At 39.0% G+C, this 27,067-nt stretch overlaps 1 protein-coding gene across 1 annotated transcript; it reads right to left on the bottom strand.

Annotated features, from left to right (window-relative positions):
* Positions 1–373: 373 nt before the first annotated feature.
* Positions 374–24,264, bottom strand: LOC134799861 (RRP12-like protein). Its single transcript, XM_063772266.1, has 20 exons — positions 23,981–24,264; positions 23,575–23,827; positions 21,853–21,979; positions 19,680–19,976; positions 19,166–19,249; positions 18,202–18,354; positions 17,169–17,311; positions 16,074–16,166; positions 14,112–14,226; positions 13,867–14,028; positions 9,924–10,571; positions 8,919–9,388; positions 8,587–8,759; positions 7,000–7,211; positions 5,849–6,105; positions 4,304–4,527; positions 2,637–2,813; positions 1,938–2,097; positions 1,348–1,488; positions 374–1,090 (listed from the first exon to the last, which is right to left on the bottom strand). Exons 1-20 carry the CDS (start codon positions 24,114–24,116, stop codon positions 1,000–1,002), a joined length of 4,116 nt encoding a protein of 1,371 aa, XP_063628336.1. The 5' UTR covers positions 24,117–24,264; the 3' UTR covers positions 374–999.
* Between the last annotated feature and the right edge of the window lie 2,803 nt (positions 24,265–27,067).

Genomic DNA, 27,067 nt, shown 5'->3' with positions numbered 1-27,067 from the left:
GTTTTATTCTCATATGTAGATAATAGATTTAAACAGTTTTTTCTTATCATACGTGCGTTGTATTCGAGATACGTGTCAAAAACTTTTTTAGAAATTTGTAAGGCGCCATCTCTCTTCTTCGCACGTTTTTTATCCCGTTCTGGTTTTTCAATTTTATATATATGATGATAGGTTGTTGAAATGTGTAAGTGTTCACGGAGAGTTGAGTGACTATAAAAAAATATAGTAGGTGCGTTGTGTTGTGTTTGGTATTCGTAATATTTAATTTCGTGTTAAAATATGGAACATGCCATGCATATATTCAGTCCCATAAACAGTCTATTCCTTTTTACTAATTTAGGTACTTTGACAGGAACAAATAATAACACACTGGTATTTCACGTTTCACTTTATTAACGAATAGTAATAAAGATATCACATTAACAAAGTTTCAAATTAGACATATAAAGATTTTAAGCTGTTTTATTGCATATGTCAATATAACCGCACTTATACAAGCAATAGTAGATCTTATTATCTTGCAAAAAGGTTCACAATTGTTTATTTAACGCTATTATTAATTATTTTGCAGTATATCAAATCACTTGCTCTTTATTCTTATCAGTTCTCTGAGTTTTATTTAAAGGTAATTTTTTTTAAAATAAATATTCACAGTTTTATCAAAACATATAGTTGGTCAAACCAATTTGTCAGTAAATAAGAACAAAAAAAACTATACTCATCCTTTTCTTTTGGGTGCTTGTACTAGTGTAAAACAAAGATAGTATGATTATCTCTGTCTATGTTTGAAATGCGAGTCCTTTGACAAACTTTAGTACTCTTTTTTTAAATGCATTCTATATATTTTTCTGTCGTTTCGAAAGTAAACCTTAAAAAAAGTAGTACAATAGTGTATTTCTCAACAAGGAAAATATCAAATACATTTTATACCTTAGTGACTTGATAATAAGGTTCTTTATAGTTCCTATAAAGATAATTATACTAAGCATATGCTTTAAGTTACTTCCTCTTCCCCTTAGAGTTCGGTTTCACCCCTCTATTCTTCGCTTTGACTATGCCTTTGAACTGCTTCGACGTGATCGCTTTGGTTCTGTAACAAATATGTATTTATTAATAGGGAATATTACGTGAAACTCTGCGTAGTGGGCGCCACTACCACAAACCATCAGAAGTTGTCCCTTTATGGCACTATCCCTTTCGGTTGTGGTCGTGCACGCAAAGGGACGTCAAGTGGTGCCAACCCTAATAATTGCTCAGAGCAATGCTGATCCGAACGGAGCCGAGTTTGCCCGAAGGGAGGAGTTTCGCACCCCTGCTAAGACATGTGTCTCTGTCTCTGTCACTCACCTCTTATTTAGATTCTTCCTGGACAAAGGTATGTACGCATACGGGTCGTGTTTCCCTTTCTTCTTGACGTCTCCCTTCGCCTTCTTAGACCTGTATTCTGTGCCAGCGCCGGACGCCACTGATGCCGCTGAGTCTAGCGGTCTGAAAATATGCAAATATGTAAAAAAAAATTTCGATGTCCGTGTGTGTCCGTATTTACATATGTACGCTTGCATTGACGTATATATCTCAGGACTGGCCTTACGGGCAATAAGAATGGGGCATGAATGGGGCCAGTACAGCGGTGTGACACCGCTACAACGCGATTCGTTGATGAGTTTGCACCAAGCACGCGATTGGTTGATGAGTTCGCATCACGCGCGCGATTGGTCGCAACTAGTTGCGTTAGGCTGCACGATTGGCTCGAATTCGTGAGTGACACCGCTGAACTACTACCATTTTTAGTGCTCGTAAGGCCAGTCCTTAGATATTATACGTCAATATACGCTTGTTCTTGTGAGTGTGCGGATCTACAAAGTATAGTTTTGATTTTGTGTCCTATCGAAGATCTATAGTAATGTGTGTGTAAGGTGTTTTAAACGCTGTCTTACCTATGAATACCCTTCCCTCCGGCCTTATACTTGGATCCAACAGCCAAAGTAGACGCTTTGCTCCTATTCGACCTTCCACTCTTGATGCTGAGTATATCGTCGAACTTTCGCTTCGTGCCAGGCTTGAGCAGCTTCGATTTCGTCTCCTTTTCTTCATTATCTGTATAGAAAAACGATAGATAAAGAGAGTGAATGGAAAAAGTAAGTTTTGGCTTAGGCTTTAAGAGTATTAATAGACAACAGTTTTAAACATTAACCATAGATCGATCGATTAATATAAGATGTGTACCTAAAGTCAATATTAGATAACTGAATATCGCTGTATGGGTCATACGTTTTGAGGTAACTAAATTGTCAAACGTTAGCTTTTAGAGCCGTATATCACCATCTACATACGCTAACAAAATAACAAGAATCTCAATCTTCATCTTAGCCTTCGTTCATAGTTCATACATCTAATACAATCAATGAATCGGCGTGTTATAAAAATAACTTTATTTAGTTCGCGTTAAGGTACAAAATAAAATGGAATAAAACCAACTGCAATAATCTATAACTAACTTTGAATATCTGTAACTTTTTGATCGCCACAGTCAGCAATAGCTGACTAAAAGTACAGTTGAAAAATGTACCTTTTTTCCTTCCAATAACTAACTATCTTTTATTCTATATTTGTTTTTGCTACTTTTAGCCACTTACCCGTATCATCAGTGTCACTGTCAACTTCACCGCTAGGTCTAGCCGGTTCATCATCATCATCGCCGTCAAAAGCGTCATCAGTGATGATAAGTCGCCCGTCGGGCGCCATCTTGAATCCGCCATCTTTCTTCTTCTGTTTCACCTCTATCTGCTTCTTCTTTTGAGATGGATCCGTTGCTGAAAAATAATAAACAATTAGTACAGAATATAATAATAATAAATAAATCAATAAATTGTCTTCGGTTACCGCGATAGTTACTCATGAAATGAAATAAAACTATTGAAACGGATTATATAACTGGCCTTAAAATTTATAGTTTATGATGGTTCATTATTTTTTAAGTGGGTAGATTTTGCACAGTGTAGTTTTTCCTCAGTCACCCGTTGACCACGAACGCTGTAAAGGGTTCGAAACGTCGGGATGTAGTATGAATACCATATACGCGATATAATCCGTTTCAATAGTTTTATTTAATTAGTACAGGTTCACGAAAGCTGGCACGAATGGAATGAACTAAACTTTGATTGTATGGGTGACACCTGTGTCGGTATACAGTCAGAGCCATCATTTTATTGGTTATGTGATTACACACATAGATATTTTCATTCACTCATTCATTACATTCGTGCCAGCTCTTGTTAATCGACCTGTTATAGAATCCGTGACAGGTACAACTCTTCCGCGCAAAGCTAGTGTTCCAGTGGGGTTGGCCGGTCGAAGTATTTAGCATAGCGCCAGGATAGCTTGCCTTGTCGATCTCTAGAACTGTGTATTTTTTTTATGAAATTTTAAGCCCTGGATGCCAGCCCTTTAAACCAAATCTCATAGAAAAAGGAGCAAGCTATGATGGCGCCATCTATGTAAACCTTTGACAATTGCCAACCCCGTTCAATCTAGAAATTTAACACGACTTGTATAATTATGTGTAATTTTCTGTTGTCCTCGCAATTCAATAGAGAAAAAAAATAGAGTGTATATTTAACTCGAACATACTCATAAACACCCGTTTTAAATCTTACGCTCTTGTTTTAAAAATACAATTAAATAACTTTAGAAAGTACTGAATTGTTTTAAATAATTACTGTTCTAGTTGTTTTTTTTGTTCGTACAACTTTAGTGATTCCTTACCATTCAGTTACGTATATCAAACTCTAATTAACTAGCAAGACAAGTGATTTTAAATCTCCTGTCGATGTATTTACAATATCTACTATCAAATACTCAATACTCATTACTTAAGACTATTGCTTGTAACCTTGTCTTCGTCTTGAGTCACCGATATCTGTATACAAATGTTTATGTTCTTATCTGTGCCTCTTAATCACTGTTGTCAGACACCATGTTATCTTACTATTTATCAGACATCGTGGGGGATTGAGATAAAACAATGCAAATAATATGTATCAATACACTACACCTTATAAAACAAAGTCCCCCGCCGCGTCTGTCTGTTTGTGTGTATGTATGTTCGCGATAAACTTAAAAACTACTGAACGGATTTTCCTGCGGTTTTCACAAATCAATAGAGCAATTCTTGAGGAAGATTTAGGTGTGTAATTTGACAAGGTTTTATGTGTAATATAACAACAGTAGGTACTCTTCCTTACTATTAACTAATAACATAACAAAACCATGGATGGATTAAAATATAAAATGACATAGATACCTGTAATCTTTCTAGAGGCCGAAACATCAGCCAAGTCCACAATATTCTCCGGATCGTCCTGTATCCAGGCCTGGCTCTTCTTGCCCTTGGCCTTGGTCTTGGCTTTAGGCCTCTCATCCTCTTCCATGAGCTCCATTTCGGAGTCCGAGTCCTTGAGGATGTCTTCGAGGGTCTTGGATGTGCCGCGGATTTCGTCGAGATCGTCTTCGGACTCGGCTTGGTCCCTGGATGGAAATGATATTTATTTAAAAAATGTTTACAATTTTATTTACAAGTTTGGTCCGATTTCCTTTGGCTAAACAACGTACAAAAACCTCATTTCGTCAGATGATAACCAAAACTCACTAATTATTTGACAACAGCATCTAAGCATACCCGCGCAATAACTACGTTTATCATATGTGGCTTTCTATCACAGAAGGGTCGTTATTAGAGATGCAACGGATAGTTGTTTGGCCGGATACCGGATACGGGATATTCGGCCTGATCATCGGCCGAATATCCGGTATCCGGCCGCCGAATATTCGGCCGGCGAAATTATACCTACATTTCGGTTTTTCAAGTGCGCATTGTGCAGGCTTTGATCTGTTTCGTAGTGAAAGTTCGCGTGGACTCATTTCTAGGTTCGAAAATAAGTGCGCGTGCAATACATAGTGGAATGTTTTAAAATACCTAATAAACGAGTACGATTATGATCGTGACGGTTTCTTAAATCCAATTTGTTGACTCCAAAATCAAGCAAAATTACTATCCGGTCTCCGGCCGGATAGTAGGTCACTATCCGGTATCCGGTCGGATGTTAAAAAGAGGGCCGGATAGGCCGGATACCGGATAGTAACCGGATATCCGGTGCATCTCTAGTCCTTATGCGTCAAGTGCAATAAGGTCCTTTTTATCTAAAATTCCAACAGAAATTCTGAAAGAAAGGTCATTATTGCACATGAAGCATAAGGACCCTTCATGGAAAGCCACATTGTTTCTCGTTTCTTCTGCTTTCAAGTAAGGTTTAAATTCGATTACACCATTGATGTGACTGATGGCTTGCGCGTGAAATTTTAACATATCCTCCTAAGGTTAACGCTTCTACCTGTAGGACTTAATAAGTTCGACGATATTTAAATAATTTTCAATAGGAACAGAGTTGAATTTGTTTAGTTCCGTTTATTTTCAATCAACATAATATTAACTCTGTTTCTTACACTGTAGATTCAAATTTCACTGACAAATTTTGGATTTTTTCCTTGTCTCGCTGGGAGGTTAAGACAAATGGTTAAATAAATAAATATTAAATATTAGGGGACATCTTACACAGATCAACCTAGCCCCAAACTAAGCAAAGCTTGTACTATGGCTGCTAGGAGACGATATACATACTTATATAGATAAATACATCCTTATATACATAGAAAACACCAATGACTCAGAAACAAATATCTGTGTTCATCACACAAATAAATGCCCTTACCGGGATTCGAACCCAGGACCATCGGCTTCACAGGCAGTTTCACTACCCATTAGTCCAGACCGGTCGTCTAAATGACTTACTTCTGACTATCTTTAGCCCTCTTCTTCCTATTATCCAGCTTCCTCAAATTCCTCAGCCTCCTGAACATGACCTCATCCTCCTGGGGTATCAGCTTCTCCACGGTATCAGCCCCGTATTTCCTGATCATCCTGGTCAGGAAATATCCTATTTCTAGACGGGAATGCCGCTTGCAGTCTTCGGGCATGGATGAGAGGGTTTTGATGATGAGGGGGAGAGAGCCGGCGAGGACGTCCGTAGGCAGGACTTTGGTGTATACCTGAAAGAGGAATTGTAAGTAAGTAAACACTTTATTGTACGAAAAGAAAGGAATATTGGTTACATCAGATACATAAATGTGTAGTACAAAGGCGAACTTATCCCTAAGAGGGATTTCTTCTTTATTTAACTATGAGAAAATGGGCTTTAATAATAACTGCTGTTAAATATTACCTATACAAATTATTGATAAGTAAGTTATACTCGTAATCATTGATTACTAATCAATGTTGTATTTTTAATTGAGTAGAATTTCATTTGTTCGAAAATATTACTAAACAATAGAAATTTTAGTTTGTATTGTTTTTATTAAAGTAGAAATTCAATTCGTAATTTCACGGAAACCGGAATGTGTCTTGCTATTTCAGTCAGTCTCGGTACAAAAAGTACTGTGGTTGACTGAAGTGGCATGACAAATACGAACGTTTCCGAGAAAATACGAAGGAAAACAATTATGCACCACATCAGTACCTTTAAAAAGCTCAAGGCGGCAGCGGCGACCTCCCGATTCCCTGACATGATTTGAGTTGCCGCTGTCTCCAGTAACTCCTGGACCGTATCCAGAGACATATCTTCAGACAGGTGGAACAGGGCTGATGCGAGAGCCCTAAGGGTGGCGCTCACGATGCGGGGTAGAGGCAACAACCATCATCATCATCAGTTTGTGGGAAGCATGCAACAGTAGCGCCCTCTAACGGCTATTTCACACTTGAGCTTTTAGTTTCCACGCCACGTGCTTCACACATAGTCACGCCCAATACAATACAGATCGCAATACATCTCGCCATATGTGTGTGTAGAAAGACACTTACTTCTGAGACTTCGTAGACGCCCATAGGCTACGTTATCCACTTATTAAGCGCTTACCACTGACATAGTATAAAAAGAAACTAACCTTCAAGAAACTCAAGGCGGCAGCGGCAACCTCTCTATTCCCTGACATGATTTGAGTTGCCGCTGTCTCCAGTAACTCTTGGACGATCTCCAGAGACATATCTTCAGACAGGTGGAATAGGGCTGATGCGAGAGCCCTGAGGGTGGCGCTCACGATGCGGGGTAGGGGGGCGGACAGACCAGAGAGAATAAGGTCTAGGAAGCTTCGCATTCCTGTTAAAAAAAAGTAAGTAACACTTTATTGTACGAAAAAGAGGAATAAAGGTACATCAGATAGAACATAAATATAGTGGGCGAACTTATCCCTAAGAGGGATCTCTTCCAGTTAAGTTTGTACCAAAGTATGAGTATCAGTCATCTCACAGATAAAAAAACCGGACATGTGCGAGTCGGACTCGCCCACCGCGGGTTCCGTACTTTTTAGTATTTGTTGTTATAGCGGCAACAGAAATACATCATCTGTGAAAATTTCATCTGCCTAGCTATCACGGTTCATGAGATACAGCCTGGTGACAGACGGGCGGACGGACGGACGGACAGTATAATTTCAACCTTAGTAACCATAGTACAAATTAGATTGGACTTCTGTAATCCGGGACAAGTCACAGTTTCAAATGAATCTTCAAAGCTGAATTAATTGGAATATCAAAATGTTGACGGATTGGTGGCCGCTTTCGTATGAAAGAAGCGCCTGGCGTCCGTTGGCTCGTTGGGTGGATGACATCCGGAAAATCGCAGGACACTTTTGGATAAGACTAGCCCAGGACCGGGATAAGTGGCGTACACGAAGAGAGGCTATGCTCAGCAGTGGGCGACTAAAGGCTAGAATGATGATGATGATGAAATATATTTGGATTTTTTGGGAAAACCGTGTATATTGGTCCAGCCGGGAAAAGGGTATCTATCCGGTAACCAAGAAGATTTGAGATCACTTTTGATGGCTCAGCCGAAAACGGACTGAAAATAATAAAACTTTTTCACCTCAGCAGCTCAAACAAGGGTACTTTGCTTCTTAAAAACAGTGAGCAAAATGCGATTTTGCTCACTGAGTCATTATGTCTCACTCGGTGAGCAAAATCGCATTTTGCTCACTGAGTGTCTCTCACTCAGTGAGCAAAATGCGATTTTGCTCACTGAGTGAGTCAAAATGACATTCAAGTGACCTTTATAGTCAAATGTCATTTCAACATGCGGGGTCTAATACAAGTTCGATATACTTGGGTTCTATTATCTCTGTCCCTCTAGGTATGTTCTCACTGCTTAGGGTGAAAAATTTTGTGTACTACACGAGATCAAAGTTATTTACATCTCGTGCGCTTTTGAATCCCTTACTACGCTCAAGATTCTAAATTAGATTCACTCGCTACGCTCGTGAATCTATTATAGAATCTTTCGCTTGCACGGGACTCAAAATAAGCACTCGAAGAAATATCAAACTTTGATCTCTTGTTGTACAAATAACTATTTCCGTCAGTAGAAAAAAGCGGCAATTTTAAAAAAATGTAGTTAACGTCCCATAGAAAATTTGAATTTCGCGCCTTTTTCTACTGGAATTGGCAAAGTTGTTTGACAGACTATACATACTAACCTCCTTCCTGCGTTTTCAGTACGTCTCCAATACAATTGATAAGGTTGAACGCACACTGCCGACATTTGGAGTTGATATCTCTCGTGCAAATCACAGATTCGGCTATGGCGCTCTTTAATAGCTTGCTTTCTGCTGTCAGGCCGGGTGATGAGTTGATTAGGTGCTCTATGCATCTGGGGATAGGGTTCAGTATTAACTGCAGTAGAAAATCCAAGGTTGCAGACAAAGGAGGTACAGTCAGTAGCAAAAGTTGTTCAACAGGGTGTTCAAAATGTTATGAGTAAACTAAATATATCAATGGTTGTTCTTAAGAAATAAAAAAGAATTATTACCTTAATCTCGCAGCCTTACTGCTATCCGCCACCTTACTCAACGAATTCATCAACAACTTCCTAATCTTCTTACTATTACTCCTCAAAAACTCCTTACAACTCTCCTCCTCACTCTTAAATATCTCCTCCAAAATCCTATACGCCTTCTTATGCTCCATTTCCACTAATTTAACTTTCTCTTTGTATTTCAAAGTCGGTTTCTGTTCCGTATCTTCTTCCATGGATTCTGTTTTCTGTTTCTTAGGTTTTTTATGTTTTTTAGGGTTCTCTAATACGGTTTCGCATAATGGGTATACCCATATGTCGAATAGAAGTGTGATACGCTCGCTGTTTTGGTATAGGACGAGTAGACGAACTATGTCCAGTATGGATTCTCGTTGGAAGTGATTGTCGGTTGAAGTTTCTAGTTGTTGGAGGGCGTTTTTGAATAGTTCTTCTCGGAGTGATTGGTCACTTATTGTTAGGTATACCTGAAATAGATTAAGAAATATGAAATATTCATTAAATCTACAAAAAAAAAAGATACATAAAAAGAAATACTAATAGGCGTAAAGTGTTGTAAAATGTTGTACATTATAACATATTTAACATGTAAACTAGTTATTATATAGCACTACAATATAATTTTATTTTTTCCATATATGGTAATTTAAATACAAAGCGAAGCGCTGGTGGCCTAGCGGTAAGAGCGCGCGACTTTCAGTCCGGACGTCGCGGGTTCAAACCCCGGCTCGAACCAATGAGTTTTTCGGAACTTATGTACGAAATATCATTTGATATCTAAACGTTGCTTTTCGGTGAAAGGAAACATCGTGAGGAAACCGGACTAATCCCAATAAGGCCTAGTTTCCCCTCTGGGTTGGAATGGAAGGTCATACGGCAGTCGCTTTCGTAAAAACTTGTGCTTACGTCAAATCATGGGATTAGTTGTCAAGCGGACCCCAGGCTCCCAGCCGTAGCAAAATGCCGGGATAACACGAGGAAGAAAATTTAGTACAAACTCACCTGAATCGTCTCCAAAGCCGCCAACCTCTGTCCCTCCGCCATACTCCCCTTCGCAGGCGACATATAAATATTCAACAAAATCGGCAAATAATTCTTCGCAAACCTCCCCAACTCCGCCTTATCATCATCATTATCCGCATTCACAATCAGCTTCCTCAAGCCCTGCATCACAGGCAACCTGAATTCAGGGTTATCCTTCAAAACATTACCTAAAACCCTAGCCATGGACTTAAAACAGTCTTTAACATCCTTAGGACTGTTACAGAAACTAGGAAGCAACGACCAGAATTGATTGCAAAGTAAATCGAAAGTATGTGAGAGGGCGATGTTTTTTTCTTGTACGCATTCTCTGGCGCGCTTTCTGCAGAACGTAGCCATTTCTAGAATGTCTGTAGCAAAGAATTTTAGGTTAGAGTGTGTTATTTTTTCTTTCAAAACTGGTAGTAACCAGCTTCTGTCTAAGTTTATATTCTCAGGTCCGTTTCGTAAAGGAATGTGTGTGAGTACGAATTCTGGGCCTAAGGATTTGACAGCGCAGCCGGTGGCGTGTTCCACTTCTCGATCGTTGTGGAAGTTGTGGCTTTCGCGACGTTCGTTCAGTTTTTTGAGGAGGGGTCCGAGGATGTAGACCACGTTTTCGTTTCCGATCTGAAAATAAAATAGATTCTTTTCATGTTTTGTGATCTTTCGTAGCTGAAATGGAAAAGCGACAAGAATAACCAGACGGCCTAGCCAAGGCGACGATCGCTTGCGCTTCGCCATCGAATCGCTTTGTGTCTATCACTCTTCCATATTAGTGTGACAGTGACAGTTGCGTTTGGTTCGCTACGGAGCGTTAGCGAATGGCATGTTGTCTACGGGGCCAGGCCAGACTAATTACCGTCTTCCGGGTGAATAGGAATAAAATTAGGAATGAGATTTACTTGAAGAAGTACTTAAAAACTACCAACACAAATTGTACCATGCGATAAGTTTCCTAGCACGACCGTACCAATACTTTTGTACAATGCCTACGTACGTAGTAAGCTCGAATTCAGTTCTATAATATGGGACCCTGTTGAACTGAATTATAAGCTCCTACTTGAACGAGTTCAGAAAAAATTTGCTCGACATCTCTACAAAAGGCAGGACGGATATTATCCTTTCCTATATCCGTCACTTTTTGTAGGAGGTATGGTCGGACTCGAGACCCTCAGTTTTAGACGCAAGCTGCATCTTGCCGTTCACTACAGCCTTCTGATAAGAGCATTGATATAGAATAAGAACTGGATACCCAATCAGCCGCAAAAAATGGCCCCGCAAAAGTAACGTTAAAACAGATCACGCGTTACTTTTTCGTTTAGTCTTGTATGGACCGCTCAAATGTGAAGTTGTCAACAATGTCGTTAAAATATGCAAAAATAACAATGATAAAACAAGGAAAAAGCATGGAATGTATTTCTTTCGGTTAGTGCTTTGGATAGCATTACATAATTTATGTAATCTGGTGGTAATTTCATGGTTTTGAATAAATTATTTTGTTAGTACCAAAGAAGGGATGTGAAGGAACAAAAATCTAATGAGTCGATGTGAGGTTAATACTTTTTTATTTTTATATGGAATTCGTAACATATAATATTATGATTATTAAACATTATCAAACTGCACAACGGGACTTAATCGCGTATTTAAGTTTTAAGATTTACCTCCGACGTTTCGAGGACGGCGTTGTCCCCGTGGTCTCGGAGAAGACTGGCTCAAGTTGACATCAACATCTTCTAGCCGCGCGAGTTTTTCGAACTACCCGCACTTGGTCTTGTTTATCAGTTTGAACGTTTTGCGCACTAGGGATGTCACTCTGTCGACACACAACACTAACGATATTCGATTTATCGACTGTCGATATTCGTTTCCGCTTACATTTACTAATGACTGGATTCCATGTGGATGAGATCTTAAAACCCTCGTCCCGATTAAAATTGCAATGTTTTTTGATTTCAATGGCTTCCCGCACTTTTCTACTGTAGAAATGGCGATCCGTGGAGAGGATTTTAGGGTTATGCAGCTCAATCCAGTGGTGGGGTGGCAGTGGTGGGGTGGGGTGGTGGTGGCGGTGGCTGAGCATTTGCTGGAGTCAGGACCAAACCACTGGATTGAGCTGCATAACCCTAAAATCCTCTCCACGGATCGCCATTTCTACAGTAGAAAAGTGCGGGAAGCCATTGAAATCAAAAAACATTGCAATTTTAATCGGGACGAGGGTTTTAAGATCTCATCCACATGGAATCCAGTCATTAGTAAATGTAAGCGGAAACGAATATCGACAGTCGATAAATCGAATATCGTTAGTGTTGTGTGTCGACAGAGTGACATCCCTAGTGCGCAAAACGTTCAAACTGATAAACAAGACCAAGTGCGGGTAGTTCGAAAAACTCGCGCGGCTAGAAGATGTTGATGTCAACTTGAGCCAGTCTTCTCCGAGACCACGGGGACAACGCCGTCCTCGAAACGTCGGAGGTAAATCTTAAAACTTAAATACGCGATTAAGTCCCGTTGTGCAGTTTGATAATATAATATTATGTTTAAATTCAAGATTTCCAAGAAAACCTATGCGACGTGCAGAGTGGACTGCTATTATAGCAAGAGATAGGGGTGATGCAGTTTTAAACAAAGGCAAAACGGCACTTGTGTGTTCAGCCCATTTCCTTGTTTCCGACATATACACGACCAATAAGGTCATCGACTAACTGTAAATGCTAAACCTGTCTGAACACAGTGACAACCACAGGAGTTTTTGATAAAGACCATAACCAATCAGTACCAGTAGCGACCTAAATGTCCCCGTGCACTATATTGCAAAGAACTAAAGCGCGAAGAGTATTATGTAGATCTAAAATACACAGTTATTTAATAAGTTGAATTTATTTCAAGGAAAATAGTATTTAAAGACGAATGCTTACTTATTAAAAATAAATTTGTTTTATGATAACTTACAAGGGTTGTTACCATGAATTAATTTTATTTGAACTCCCGATCAAATTAAATTTGTTTCATTTATTACTTTGATTTTTCTGTACAGTAATACCTATTAAAATGTACCAAAGGGACTCTATTCGTTCATTATTCTCGTTTGACGTTGTTTGACGTAAATACAATGGTGACGTTACGTTTAGTGCCATCGGACTTAAAAGTTTTAACAGTGTTGGTACTAATGTTTACAAATTTGACACTTAATGCTTACCACAGTAAGTTCTTTTCCGTACAAAATATTTATCTAGGCTCAAAATTTACGTAAGCGTTTTTATCATCAATGCAAATTTTCCGCTAATGTCATTCTGACCCACATTTTGTTGACGTTTTTGTTCCGCTCTGTGTGTCTATTTCTAATATTAAGTCAGTGGATAAGAGGGAAAATAGACAACCCTGTGGCGTTGGAAGGTATCCGTCTCTTTGTGCCCGAGCAATACGGAGTCGCGGGACGCCGCCGCCGGCCGCTGTCCGTGGCGCCGACGACGGGGCCTCGCACGCGCCGCGCCGGCGCTGCTCAACCAACTCGTGCCAAGCCAGGATGCCGACGTGTTCGCCGATGGCTGGCACACTTTGATTAGTAAAATACACTCATTATGTAATGAATTCATTTAAAATTTAAATATGCATTAGATCTAATGTTACATTAAATGTATTGTTAAATACTGTTGTTAGCATTATAGGCGCTTTGGTATTGCTGTAAGCTTATAATTGTAATTGAATAAATAAATAAATAAATAAAGTAGAATTTGTATGGTATAATTTACTTTGGTCTTTAAGAAATTGTCAAGTTAATCTCGTTCCAGGTTTAATCCCTATTCACCCCCGCTATCCCTATTCGCCCCGGTTGACGACATATATTCATAAATACAGAGTGTTGTGTTTTTTTCCCTCGTGTGGTTCGCAATTCTGGAAAATAGTATAATTTATAAGTTACCTCAAAACAGGCAGCAATAGTCATGATAACATGCTTGATAGCTTGGTTGAATGGATTGTCCAGGCCAGTGCCGATGGTTTTGAAGATATTCTCCACGTGAGACTTGTATTTGGGGAATAGCTCCGACTCCACTGCCGGCTTCACGCAGTCTTGAAGAATCGCCTGTGGAAAAAGTAATCTATTGTAACATTTGAAATTCTCGCGTTTTGAATACATACTAGGGAATACAGGTGTATTTTACTTACCTTCAGTGCATTGGTAGAGGCAGCGTTAATCTCTGGCACATCCGATTGCCATAGCTCGGTGACGCAGATGGTTACGAATGCGGGCAGGTTAGGTATACACAGATTTAAGTCCAGACTGTAAACAATGAATACTAGAGGTTTAAAAAATACTGTGAGAAATAATATCGCCGATTGGGTTACCTCTCCTACTTCTAAATTTGTAATTTGTACCATCGACCAGATATGGGAGTGAAAAAGAAAAATTAAATTCAACAAATTAAACTTACAGATCAGTATTTGGTTGGCAAATTTAATCTTAGACGCCTTAGAGTGAAGGGTAAAGGCTGGTACGAGTTGGAACCCGACAATCATGACGATGTATTATAATGTGTCGTCTAAGATTAAATTTCGTCATATCTGGTCGATGGTACAAATTACAATACATGGTAAAAATGGCGTCTCCTGCCAACGTCGTGCCATTAATAATCTAACCGATGACGTTAGGGAGCTAGAGCGCAATTAGTAAGAGACCTACATCGCGCTTACGGAGTTTTAAATGTCAGTTGCTATATATATAACTTCCGACCAACTCTCGGTGGACTTCGGTGCCCAGGCATAACACCCGCCTGGAGAGAGTACTCTCTATTGCCTCTCTACCTTCTACAATAATTTCGGCCCCGACTGCAGAACGGTAGCGCCAGATGCACTTGGTTCCGAGTGAAACAGAGAGGCAATACTGATATGCGGTCTGGCAACACGTCGCTGTCTTCAAATGGTGTTTGATAGCAATACGTAGATACCAGTCGTGTTGCCCCGACGTGTCTGCAGTCGCGACACGTCACTGGGTACCAACTTGAACCTTAAGGTTCCAAACTTATTTGTCCGAATACAAATTCTGTGCAATTTTGAGCTGAAGAAACGGACAAGCCTCCTAAAATTCCTCTTAACTATTATACAGAGTTTATGCTTCGTTCCTCTTGAAGTTACAAATGTGAAATGAAAGTTATAATATTTATACCTAAGAGAATAGTGTCGTATAGAGGCGGATTGTCAAAGTAAATTATGTAGCCACTGTAAATTTACTGACATCTTTCGACAGAAGATTAAAATTGTTAGAACGTCATTTGACGGTGATCCTTATTTTTAGAGTAGGCTGAAGGTTATGGCGCCATCGCTCGAAAAGATTGCACCAGGCCTAGTGTCGAGTAGATGGCGTTAATATTAATATTTAACAAGTTAACACATATCAGTGAAAGAATAAGGATCAAAGTCAAATGGCGTTCTAACAGTTTTAATCTTCTGTCGAAAGATGGCAGTAAATGTACTGTAGCTACATAATTTACCATGGCAGTAATAGTTGGGGAGCCGACGATGCTAAATGTGTGTTTACTCGAGCGTCGTACAGACCTATTGGAATCGAAATATTAGATGATAAGAAAAAAAGTTATATAAAGTTTATTTTCCAGCGAGCCGGAAAGCGTCTACATTTTTTTTAAATTTCGGGAGGTTGGTGGAGGGTTAAAAAATCGTTAAGCAGTTTGTGGGTTTGGTCGTTTTTGTCCACGTTAATGCTACATTTTTTCTATAACTTAATATAACACTCATTTGTAGGCATTTTCTTAATCTGACGAACATAAGTTTGACGCCTAATTTTTACATTGTAACCGTCAGATTAAGGAAATGCGTGCAAATAATCATCAGATTTAGTAATAGCGCAATTATAGCGTTAATTTGGAGTAATATGACCAAATCCACAATCTGCTTAACAATTTGTTGAACCCCCCACCTACCCCCCACCAAACAAGGGCTCAACATAGATGGCTAAAAGGGGTAAGGGGGGTATGAGTGATATCTTGCTACACGGGGTAGCAAGATATCACTCATATCTTAATCTGACGCGTTCGAGTAAACACAAAAATCCCCTCTTGGGCTCCCCTACCATAACTCTCTATTTCAAATTCTCTTTGTTTATAGTATACTCACACCGCCAAACATCCGTATCCTTGTTGCATGACGGCCGCCCAGGCCAGCACTTGTCCTGTGTCGTTCGCTGGAGGCCGGGCCGCCATCAGAGCCCTGATGAGGTAAATCAAAATATTGTCTTATTTTTGAAGTGGAAACTTCTTTAGCGGCGCTGTGCACTTTTTGTGATGGGGAAAAAATTTTAAACTCGCGACAGGTCACGTGACCATAAGATTCGTAAGACGTAAGACGGACACGTGACCTGATCGAAAAACTGTTACAATGTCATTGAGTTTTCACTTCTGCCGGCACTCCCGGAGTGCAACCCGTTGTTTTTTTTGTTTTATTTCATTGAGGGAAACCTAGTTTTATTAGTGTGATTTATTTGTGTTTGGTAATAAGTTTTATAGACTAATGGCGTTATTCATAAACTCATTACAAGCCTGAATTAGCTATGAATCGTTTGTCTTTATCTGTCATTTTGACTTATGTATTTGTAAGAAATGGATAAAACATAATTGAACTAAATCAGGCCCGTAAAGTTTTATGAATAAGCGGGTTTGAAAAAATTAAAAAATAAAACTCTAATATGAAGGCAAAGAAGATGATTGAAGAGTTCTAATATCAACTCAAAATTCATAAAAAACCAGACAAGTGCGGGTCAGACTCGCCCACCAAGGGTTCCGTACTTTTTAGTATTTGTTGTTATGGCAGCAACAGAAATCCATCATCTGTGAAAATTTCAACTGTCTAGCTATCACACACAGCAGATACAGCGTGGTGACAGACAGGCGGACAGACGGACAGTGGATTCTTAGTAATAGGGTCCCGTTATTACCCTTTGGGTACGGAACTCTTAAAATCGACGTGTAGAGCATGGAATCACTAACTAATCCATTTATTTATTTAAACTTTATTGCACAAAACATAAAAATTATGTACAAATGGCGGACTTAATGCCTAATGGCATTCTCTACCAGTCAACCATCGGGCCAAACAGAGACATGTAAAAATGTTGCAAGGAGAACAGAGGAATTTATTAGAACAATTGAACAACTAATAATTCTGATAAACTTCCTACTAACCAGCTACCTACCAGTACTAGTAACTATTTACCTGGTAAGTTGTGCCGCGAGACTAGCAGGCGCGTTAGAAGAGGCTGGCGGGGCCGCGAACAAAGCGTGTAACGTGTGGAGACAACACGTCTTTATGTATACATTGTTGTGCGTCATTAGCGACAGGATAGACTCGCAGACCGACTGAAAGGGAAATAGACGTGTGAGTGAGAGGTAAGATGAGCCTAGTAACGGGTATTAAGGACGGGTGGGGCCGCGAATAAAGCGTGTAACGTGTGGAGACAACACGTCTTGATGTACACGTTGTTGTGCGTCATTAGCGACAGGATAGACTCGCAGACCGACTGAAAGGGAAATAGACGTGTGTGAGGTAAGATGAGCCTAGTAACGGATATTAAGGCCGGGCGGGGCCGCGAACAAAGCGTGTATTGTGTGGAGACAACAAGTCTTGATGTACACGTTGTTGTGCGTCATTAGCGACAGGATAGACTCGCAGACCGACTGAAAGGGATATAGACGTGTGAGTGAGAGGTAAGATGAGCCTAGTAACGGGTATTAAGGACGGGTGGGGCCGCGAATAAAGCGTGTAACGTGTGGAGACAACACGTCTTGATGTACACGTTATTGTGCGTCATTAGCGACAGGATAGACTCGCAGACGGACTAAAATGAAAAACGAAAATGGTACAATTACACTCTTACAAACACATTTAATAAAACTACAATAATACAAAGTGTGCACATTACGTTTGACACTTGTAACGTGTAGATTTATTAAACAGAGTCTTATGTCTTAATCTCACAGCCAAGTGAGCCTTTATACGGCAGAGGGAATATATTTCCCACATGATTTCGAACTTTGTCGCAAAGTGATAGGGTTCGATTTTGCATAATTTCTGACACCCTTATGGTTAAAGGCTTGTGTCGTGGTTATTAGAGAATAATTATCTTTTCCTTCAAAACGTCAAGTAATCTAGACTCTTCAAACTCAGGACAGGGACAGGTGGACTCGAAAAGAGTCTGAGCGTACTCTAGTGGACGTTAAAAAGCTGAAATGATGATCATATGACATACCTTAATATACTCCTTACTGAAGACCGGCAGTACATCCCTTAGCATAGTGAGTGTGTGCAGCACAGTCCTATGTCCGGACAATAGGGCTTCTGCTTGTATCTGGGACAGACAGAACTCCGCTACGCGGTTGGAGGCCGGGTGCACTTTGGGGACCTAAAAGTAAATTATACAGTTAAGTACTTGTAAATAGGAAGATTATAAGGAGACTGTAAGGAATCCGAAGATTGCTGACTCAAGACGTGTCACGGTCGCCATGTAAGGCGGAACGAAACAATAAGTGAAATTATGAGTAAATATATACTTAAATATATACGTAAATATATACGCTTGTCTGAGCATTTGGATAGAGATTATACACAGGCTGGTCCACCCTGTACAGAGCTTGTGAATACAATTACCTACTCCATTGCCTAGTAGTCGCATTATTGCCGGCCTACTGCCAGAAATAATATGTAAAATGAGGCAATTGTTACACACGAGACAAGTAGTTGGCTGTATGGCAATCAGTAAAAGCTCTCTGGCCACTGATAAGAAATCGACTAGTGGTAGAAAACTGAATGATTTAAAACTTTATCTGGATAATTCTATACAAGTCACAATACAATCTGGATTAAAAAAAAATCGGCTCGCATCACTATTCAATTCTCGAGCATGACAGAACTTGTAGGTAATACTTTAAAATTATATAATTTGTACTAAGTATATCAACATTTAGAATAGAATAGAATAGAATCCTTTATTGCGAACCATGGTACATAATAAAGTTATTACAATAAAAAAATTTAGAACACATGGCACCCTGGTAGGGCACCTAGGGCATTGCAAATTAATCTTATGTCTAGTTATTTATGGAACATTTTTTTAAAACTAAATAGTGTTACTTAACTGTAACAATACATAATACTGTTACATAAGATAAATAAAAATCCAAAATAATAACAACTTTATCCTATATCCTATTTACCTTCGTTTGGTCATCGTCAGTGGGGATCATGAAACAACTCCCGCGCAGAATAGCTGTCACTGCGTGCTGCCCTGCTTTTCGCACCTAGAAACATACACAATTTAATTACAAACATTTTTCTTTTAACCAATACACCTTATAATACAAAGGCCCCCGCCGCGTCGTCTGTCCGTATGTTCGAGATAAACTCAAAAACTACTGAACGGATTTTCATGCGGTTTTCACCTATCAATAGAGTGTTTCATGAAGGTTTAGTTGTATAATTTGCTAACCGGTGTAACGCCGAGGCGGGTCGCTAGTGGAATTTAAAAAGAAGCTTGCTCATACAATATACATCAAGCTTTCATGGACCCCAGGAGTTTTAAAACAAGACAGACTAGTGTCTTCTAATTTATGTGATGCACAGCCTAGTCCTAAAAATAGGGACCTAATATTAGGACACTTGACATCCTAGTTTTTATTTATTTAATAGCAAGACAAAATAATGAAATAACCAAAAGCAAAATGTACTTACCTTAGGCTTAGAATGCAGCACAAACGCCAGCACATTATCGAAAACCCTCATCGTAGAAGAATTACTCCACGACGCATACTCCTGAGCCCTGAGCAGCACCGACAAGCATCCAACAGCACTCCGTAACAGTGTCCCGTTCTCCGACTGAGCATGCTTCTCCAGGATCTCCGTGAATGTGGTGGCGGAGTCGGAGAACTGTTTCCGGAGGACAGCTTGTGGGACGGACTTTATGCCCATGGAGAGAAGGGATAAAGTGGCAACTAGGTTGTCGTCTTCGGCTACTTTTAGGGTTTCCATCTGGAATTTGATGTCAATTGACAGTCAGCATCAAATATTGGGGGTCAAAGTGGTCAAATATATCGGAACACATCCTTATTTCTATGGTAACAAAGGTGTGTTATGATATATTTGGTTTTGTCTATCAACACTGTATATTTGGTGCTTACTAGATAGTAAAAGTGCAGAAAAAATATTAGTCATATTTGTTTCAAAAACCTTATATTTTTAACATTTAAGATAATTTTTAATTTTAACGAAATTAAAACACTAATCAAGTAATTTTTTTTTTTTTTTATTTTATTTTATTTATTTGGGGCATCAACAGCAATACAAAAAGTAAAAATACATGGCACAGTGAGCAAAATACAAAGCCAATAACAGATGTCCACAATAATACAGTTAATATGCAATAACTAAGTGGAAACTATACAAAAATGTTAAGAAAAGAGAAGGGAGGAAAAATACATTTCACAAAGTAGGTGCATGGGCTTGCGTAACGTGTGTGTGTGTTTACGTGCATGTGTTAGTGTTTGTGTGTGTGTGTATTTGTCTGTGATAGAGTGTATGGTGTGAGACGACTACGATGAATGTATGCATTATAATTTACTTATCTATCTAGTTATATTTTGTCAATTGTCGCTAATTTTGGATTTCAGTAGCAGTGACCGAACACGATTCTTTAAAGTTGTTTTTGTGCAGTCGAACAAGTCGATACTACTAAATTGTTTATTATATAGTTTTAGAATACGATTGATGGGCGAATTTTGAGCATAGTTGGTATGAACTTTGGGTAGACTAAACAGACAACGCTCAGAATTCCTAGTTCTAATTGATGGCACTGAGAATTTGATCTCCGACAGCAAAGGAGAATTGTCAATTCGCCCCGAGAGTATGTCGTACAATACAGTAATATCTAGTAAAACCCTTCTATCCTGGAGACTAAGTAAGCGGTGACGAATACACCTGGACTCGTAGTCGGTATCCCATTGTCTGATACGGAAGCCCAGGTGGCGCAAGAAGGAGCGCTGGATTTTCTCTATTTTTTCCTTATGAATAATATACTGGGGAGACCAAACGCAGCTAGCGTATTCAAGGACGCTTCGGACATAAGCATAGTATACTATTTTAATGCATCCGACATCCTCGAATTCACCATACTTCTGCTGTAATAATAATCAGCATACTTCTGCTGAGAAATGTCACAAACTCCTTTATGTTGTTCTGGTCTGAGGTCTGATGTTATGAAGAGGGTGGTTGGAGGCAACATGCAGTGTGTGACCCATATGGCTTATGATCGCACACTCTGGAGACAGAGCATACATGATCACAGCTCAATGTGGACACGCACAGACCTAGGATGAGAACATTTACCCTAATGTTATATGTATTCTGAGCAAATGCCTGTGCCCAACATTGAAATATGTGTATACTGGTCTTGTTCCTGATTTACTAAGAATTTTATTTATTTATTATTATTATTTCATTTTAGACAGGCAGCTGATGCTGGTACATCTAAATCAGAGGTCGGCAACCTTTTAGCAGCCAAGGGCCACATAGTAGTTAACGAAGTTGCCGCGGGCCACACTTTGTTAATATTTATGACTTTACCAGACATTGTCGTTTGTCAATATTGCATACAACATAGCCAGGGCGGCTCGCGGGCCGCAAGTAAGGGGTCGTCCAGAAATCATTGCGTTAAAATCACCAAATATCACCAAGGGGGAGGGGCGGTCAAAAATAGGCCAAATGTGATCACTAGATTTCTGGACGACTCCTAGAGGTTCTCGGGCCACCTGTTGCGACCGCTGATCTAAATCGTAGTTCACTTACACTCGTAATTTTGCTGTTTTGGATAGTTTGTAAAGTCTATTTAATTTTATTTATTAATACTAACCAGAGCAGCAAAGTATTCCGTGGAAGTTTCCTCTCCACCTTGTTCTTTGATCACTTCAGCGACGGCTGCCAGTACGGCCAACATCTCCTTGTGGATAGAGTTCTTTGAGTCAAACCGGCTTAGCAGCCTGGAATACAAAATATTGTTTGTATTTACTAATAATTATAGAACTTGTGTATTAAATTTAATTTTTATTAATATATTATTACATTATATTGCCTTTTATTTCCACAAATTAACATTTTTCATTTCAAATTACTTAAATATTATTCTTTTAATTTCTTGTGGTCCCTGTTTGGGTAAAGGCCTCCTCCAAGCTTTGCCATGTTACTCTATTTTGAGCGGTATCCATCCAGTCCCTTCCCGCTGCCTCCACAATGTCGTCAGCCTATTTAATTTAGTTTAGTGGAGTTTAATTTTAAATATCTGGGAGACCAAGCTTTGCTCGTAAAACATAAAAACTCAAAAATGCGCGTTTTCCCAGAGATAAGACCTAGCTAAATCGATTTTTCGCCCCCGGAAACGCCCATATAGCAAATTTCATCAAAATTGTTAGAGCCGTTTCCAAGATCCCCGAAATATATATATAAATACATATATAAACAAGAATTGCTCATTTAAAGGTATAAGATAAATATAAACTATCATTAATTCTTATAGGTATTTTCTTCTTGCAGTCTTCAACAAGGCAATGTACAATATTAGTTTTTATTTTTGAAGATACCAGTTTCAGGCTCTAAAACAACTCAAATCATTGCAAATGAATTTCAGTAGTTGTTATGCAGACATCACCAAATTATATGCATCAATTCTTAACCTCTGAAGTCCCTGAGTACAATTTTTTGTACATATTCCAAAATTTTATTGTGTAACTAAGGGTTCCTATTTCAAAAACTAACAATTGCTTCTGGGTTTCAGGAGTAAGGGGTTTCAGAGGTAAGTAAGGTTTCAGAGGTAAGTCTGGGTTTCAGAGGTAAGTACAAAATTACCATTTAAAATTTTATGTACATGGTGGAAAGATAAGTCGGGCCCTGGAGGGAAACTACCTTAAATCCTTAAGCTGGCTCATTTTACTTAAAGGAGACATTCCTTTATTTTTAAAAAGAAACAAAACTGCATTCAAATTATTTTCCTTTTTTCTTCAATTTAGCTTGTGTAAAAAAATCTTGAGTACTAAATATTAGACATGGATATTTTGTACGACAGACAAGTGTAAGACCTAATGTTTCTTGGAGAAATGTTATCATTAACATTAACTGTATCAACTAGTAGAATAAAATTGCGAGTTTTTATTTTTTGGAATTTTTCGTCGGTTCGAGTCCTGAGCGAGGCAAGCGAGTTTTAGAAAATCTTTAAATGCAGTTTTGTTTCTTTTTAAAAATGTCTCCTTTAACGCATTCACTGCCAGGGGGCGTGGCCTAGGAACAAACTTATATGAAGCTGAACGCACATGTGCGTTGGGGGCAGTGAATGTGTTAAATAAAATGAGCCAGCTTAAGGATTAAGGTAGTTTCCCTCCAGGGCCCGAATTATCTTTCCACACTGTATATGGCAAGCTGAATTATTGCACTGGCTTCAATGGCATGCACATTGAACTAATTCATTCATAAAGTGGCTACGCAATTATGGGGCTGAGTATACAAATAGCTATCCTCAATTTTCAGTAGAAACTAATTGTGACATTGTTACAAAAAATTAATATACAAAATAACAGTCACTTACTTGCTAAAGCTAACATTAGAGCACTGGCTCCAATCAGAAGCAAACGTCTGAAAGGTCTTAAAGGTCCCAGATTTCATAGAACCTGAGTACTGGCTCTCCGAGTCATCTTCGCCAGATCTCACGGACATGCTCTCAAATTCCTTCGCAATGGACAGCTCTGTTTCAGCTTCGGACTTTTGCTTGCCCTTTGAATGCCCGTAGGTGATCATGGCATCGTGCTTTAAGACCGCCTGCTGAGTTAAACCCGTGTTTCCTTAAAAAAATTAGGCTAAATGGTTATACAGTATTTAGTTAGTCTAAAATTGCATTTATAAGTATTTTAACAGTCTTTAAAGGAGAGTTTGTCTGTTTAGTAACTGATTATGATAAAAAAAGGATGGGTTCGTAAATAATTACGGAAACTTACCCAAATTTTCTTGAAAGAACCGGGATTTTGCCATTTCCCTGTACTTTTGGGTCTTTGGATTGGAATCCGACGAATGGCCCTTGTTCCATCTTTTCCCTTTTGTTTTACCTTTCAGCTTAGATCTAAATTTCCCCATTTTCCCAGATGCTTTTAGCTATTTTCAAAGAAAAATATTAAAACTGCACCGCACGTGGCGATGAAGTTTTGAAGCGAATGGCTGTCATATGTCAATTTATGCTGTCAACGAGCTGTCAATCAAGTTGTCAGTTTTCATGTTTGCCAACATACAGAAAACAAAATTTACTAAAGCTGTGATTACACTTCAATCAACATAGACCAGGAAGTTATATATTAAGCGGGAGCGAGCTGTCACTTTTTTTGTCATACTAAATTGAACCTTATCACCGAGCCAGAAAGTTGTTCGTACCAGACTAGAGAAAACGGTCCACATGAGATAGAAAAACCAGAGCCCCGTGTCTCACTCGCACATGTTGCCAATGTAAAAAAGATACCATTGTGGCAGTATTTATATCAATATACTACTTTATCAAAAAACACCAGATTACTGTGCAATAGTGTGGGCAGGCCCAGTACTGAACAAATAATAACATATCTTTTTGTTTCAGACGTTGTGGTCTTGCACGGCTACGTCGTGTCGCCCTGACGGCCGATGTCAACGTCTACAACGAACTATATATTGTATTTCTAGTGAATCTTGTTATTTTATCTTTAAGTTTTTTGTGCGTTAATTACTGCTGTGTAGTTCCGGTAAGTGGATGCATGCCGCAACTCAATCAGGCGATGGCACGCCATATCCAAATTTTAATTGTGTACAATGCGATAACTCTTTTAAAACGCAGAGGGGCCTCAATATTCATATTTCCAAAAAACACCGTCTTTGTATCAGCCAAAATGACGCCGGTCTAAATTTAGGCCCATCCCTTTTGACCACCCCCCTTTCTGACCATCCAAATTCTATCCCTTTCCATTTACACCTTAGCGAACTTAAAAATAATGTGCCCGTTATTAAAAGAGTTCCGCGCGGCGCCAGGATCACAGTCGCTAAACACCTTTCAGGCCTACTTACAAAATGTGTGGAAAATAATCAAATTGATGATTGGCATAATCTTTTCCTTTTCTCATTCAAAACCCTTCATGCCAAGAAGGATAAGACAATTTCTTTAACACAAAAAATCAAAAACAATTGCGTTTCGAATACAACTCCACACATTTCTCGACCTTCTGGATGTAGCTCATCCACTTTCAATAGAACTAAATTAATTGAAAGCAAAATTAGCGACGGCGATCTTAAAGGTGCCGCTCGTCTTCTTTTCACAAACGACGTGCTATCGCCAGATACTCCCGATACCCTCTCGGCCTTACGATCTAAACATCCCCCGGCTCCTTCAGTACCACACTCGTTTGCCCCACCTACAGCTGACCAGGCCTGCCTCCAAATCGAAGGCAAAGACGTTATTGACGCCATATTTTCTTTCAAAGCCGGTTCGGCGGCCGGCCTGGATGGGATCTCGCCCCAACATTTGAAAGATCTTATTTCTCATTCCGTGGGCGACGCAGGTGAGCAGCTTGTCTGTTCCCTTACTAAATTAATAAATTTTATGTTTTCAGGCAAAATTAACACTAATATCGTCCCGATTCTATACGGGGCAAACCTGATCGCCCTAACCAAAAAGGACGGAGGGGTGAGACCCATTGCGGTGGGGTCAACTTTACGACGTCTGGCTTCAAAAATTGCGGTTAGACACATTAGATCAAAATTACAATCCCTTTTTGAACCAATACAGCTAGGTTTCGGCACGAAAGGTGGGTGCGAGGCAGCCGTCCATGCCCTAAGGACCTACCTTTCACTCGATGATTGCGAAATTGTTGTCAAAATTGACGTTAAAAATGCTTTTAATTCGGTTAGTAGAGACACCTTGCTGACAGAAGTTAAGGACAAAATTCCGGAACTATACAATTACCTTTTCTTTTGCTATTCAGACTCATCTAAATTAATGTACAAGTCACATGAATTATCTTCCGAGGTTGGCTGTCAGCAGGGTGACCCTCTCGGGCCAGCAATTTTTAGTTTGGCTATAAATCCAATTATCAAAAATTTAAAATCAAAATTCAATGTGTGGTACTTAGATGACGGAACCCTAGGAGGTGACGTGAATACTGTACTCTCTGATTTGTCTTTTATTAAGAGTAGTTTCGAAAATATTGGTTTAGAACCAAGGCCTATTGACTTCCTTGAAACGATGTGACCCTTCAAAATTGTACATGTGTTGTCCGTTCCCAGACGAGATTGCCAGTAATTAACATCAAAATATTTTACTACAGCAACATTGCTAGAACTGGCTTTGTCTATAGATACGATTTCTAGGAACAAATCAAATTATTTTATCAAATATATTTTGATTTGTATTTTATGAAGTAGTCATATGTAAATTATTATTTATTTTTTGATATATGTATATTATTATCTATTATATTTCAGTTTGTCTTTGTCTATGTTCATAAAATCTACGAAGGGTAGACGTGCCTCTACCCTCCTTGATAAAATAAAAAAAAAATCTTTGTCAATTGGCCTCTTTGATAGGCCTAGATTTGGGTCTGGCCGGTAAGAACATAGACAAGATAAAAGTCTGTAATGTCAATGCTGTCATTTAAGTCATTTAATGCAAAAATATAAATTTTCATATAAAACGATTTATTCACTTGAAATATATTTATTTACCTATTAATTTTAAAAATAAAAACTATTCATATGTACGAGCAACATATCTAAATGCGTCTTCGCACAGACTTAGTTAAATTTAAACCGTTGTCTCTCTTCCTTCCTTGCTGTATGTATCCGGCAATGGCGACTTTATCAACAATTCTTATCCGGATTATGGAAAGCCCTAATGTGTGTGTGGAAACCGTTGTAGTAAATCAGAAACAGCGATAATTTCAAGGTAAGATATATATTAATCTTTAAATAAAAATGAGCGTGCTAATTACCAAATTCAAATATAATAATTTAATCTTACTATCCCCGTAAGTCCCGCGGACGCTATATCGCGTCCGAAATTATAATCAAAA

The sequence above is a fragment of the Cydia splendana genome, chromosome 19 (assembly GCF_910591565.1).
Source record: "Cydia splendana chromosome 19, ilCydSple1.2, whole genome shotgun sequence".
Classification (NCBI taxonomy): domain Eukaryota; kingdom Metazoa; phylum Arthropoda; class Insecta; order Lepidoptera; family Tortricidae; genus Cydia; species Cydia splendana.
This window is presented reverse-complemented; position numbering and strand designations above follow the sequence as displayed.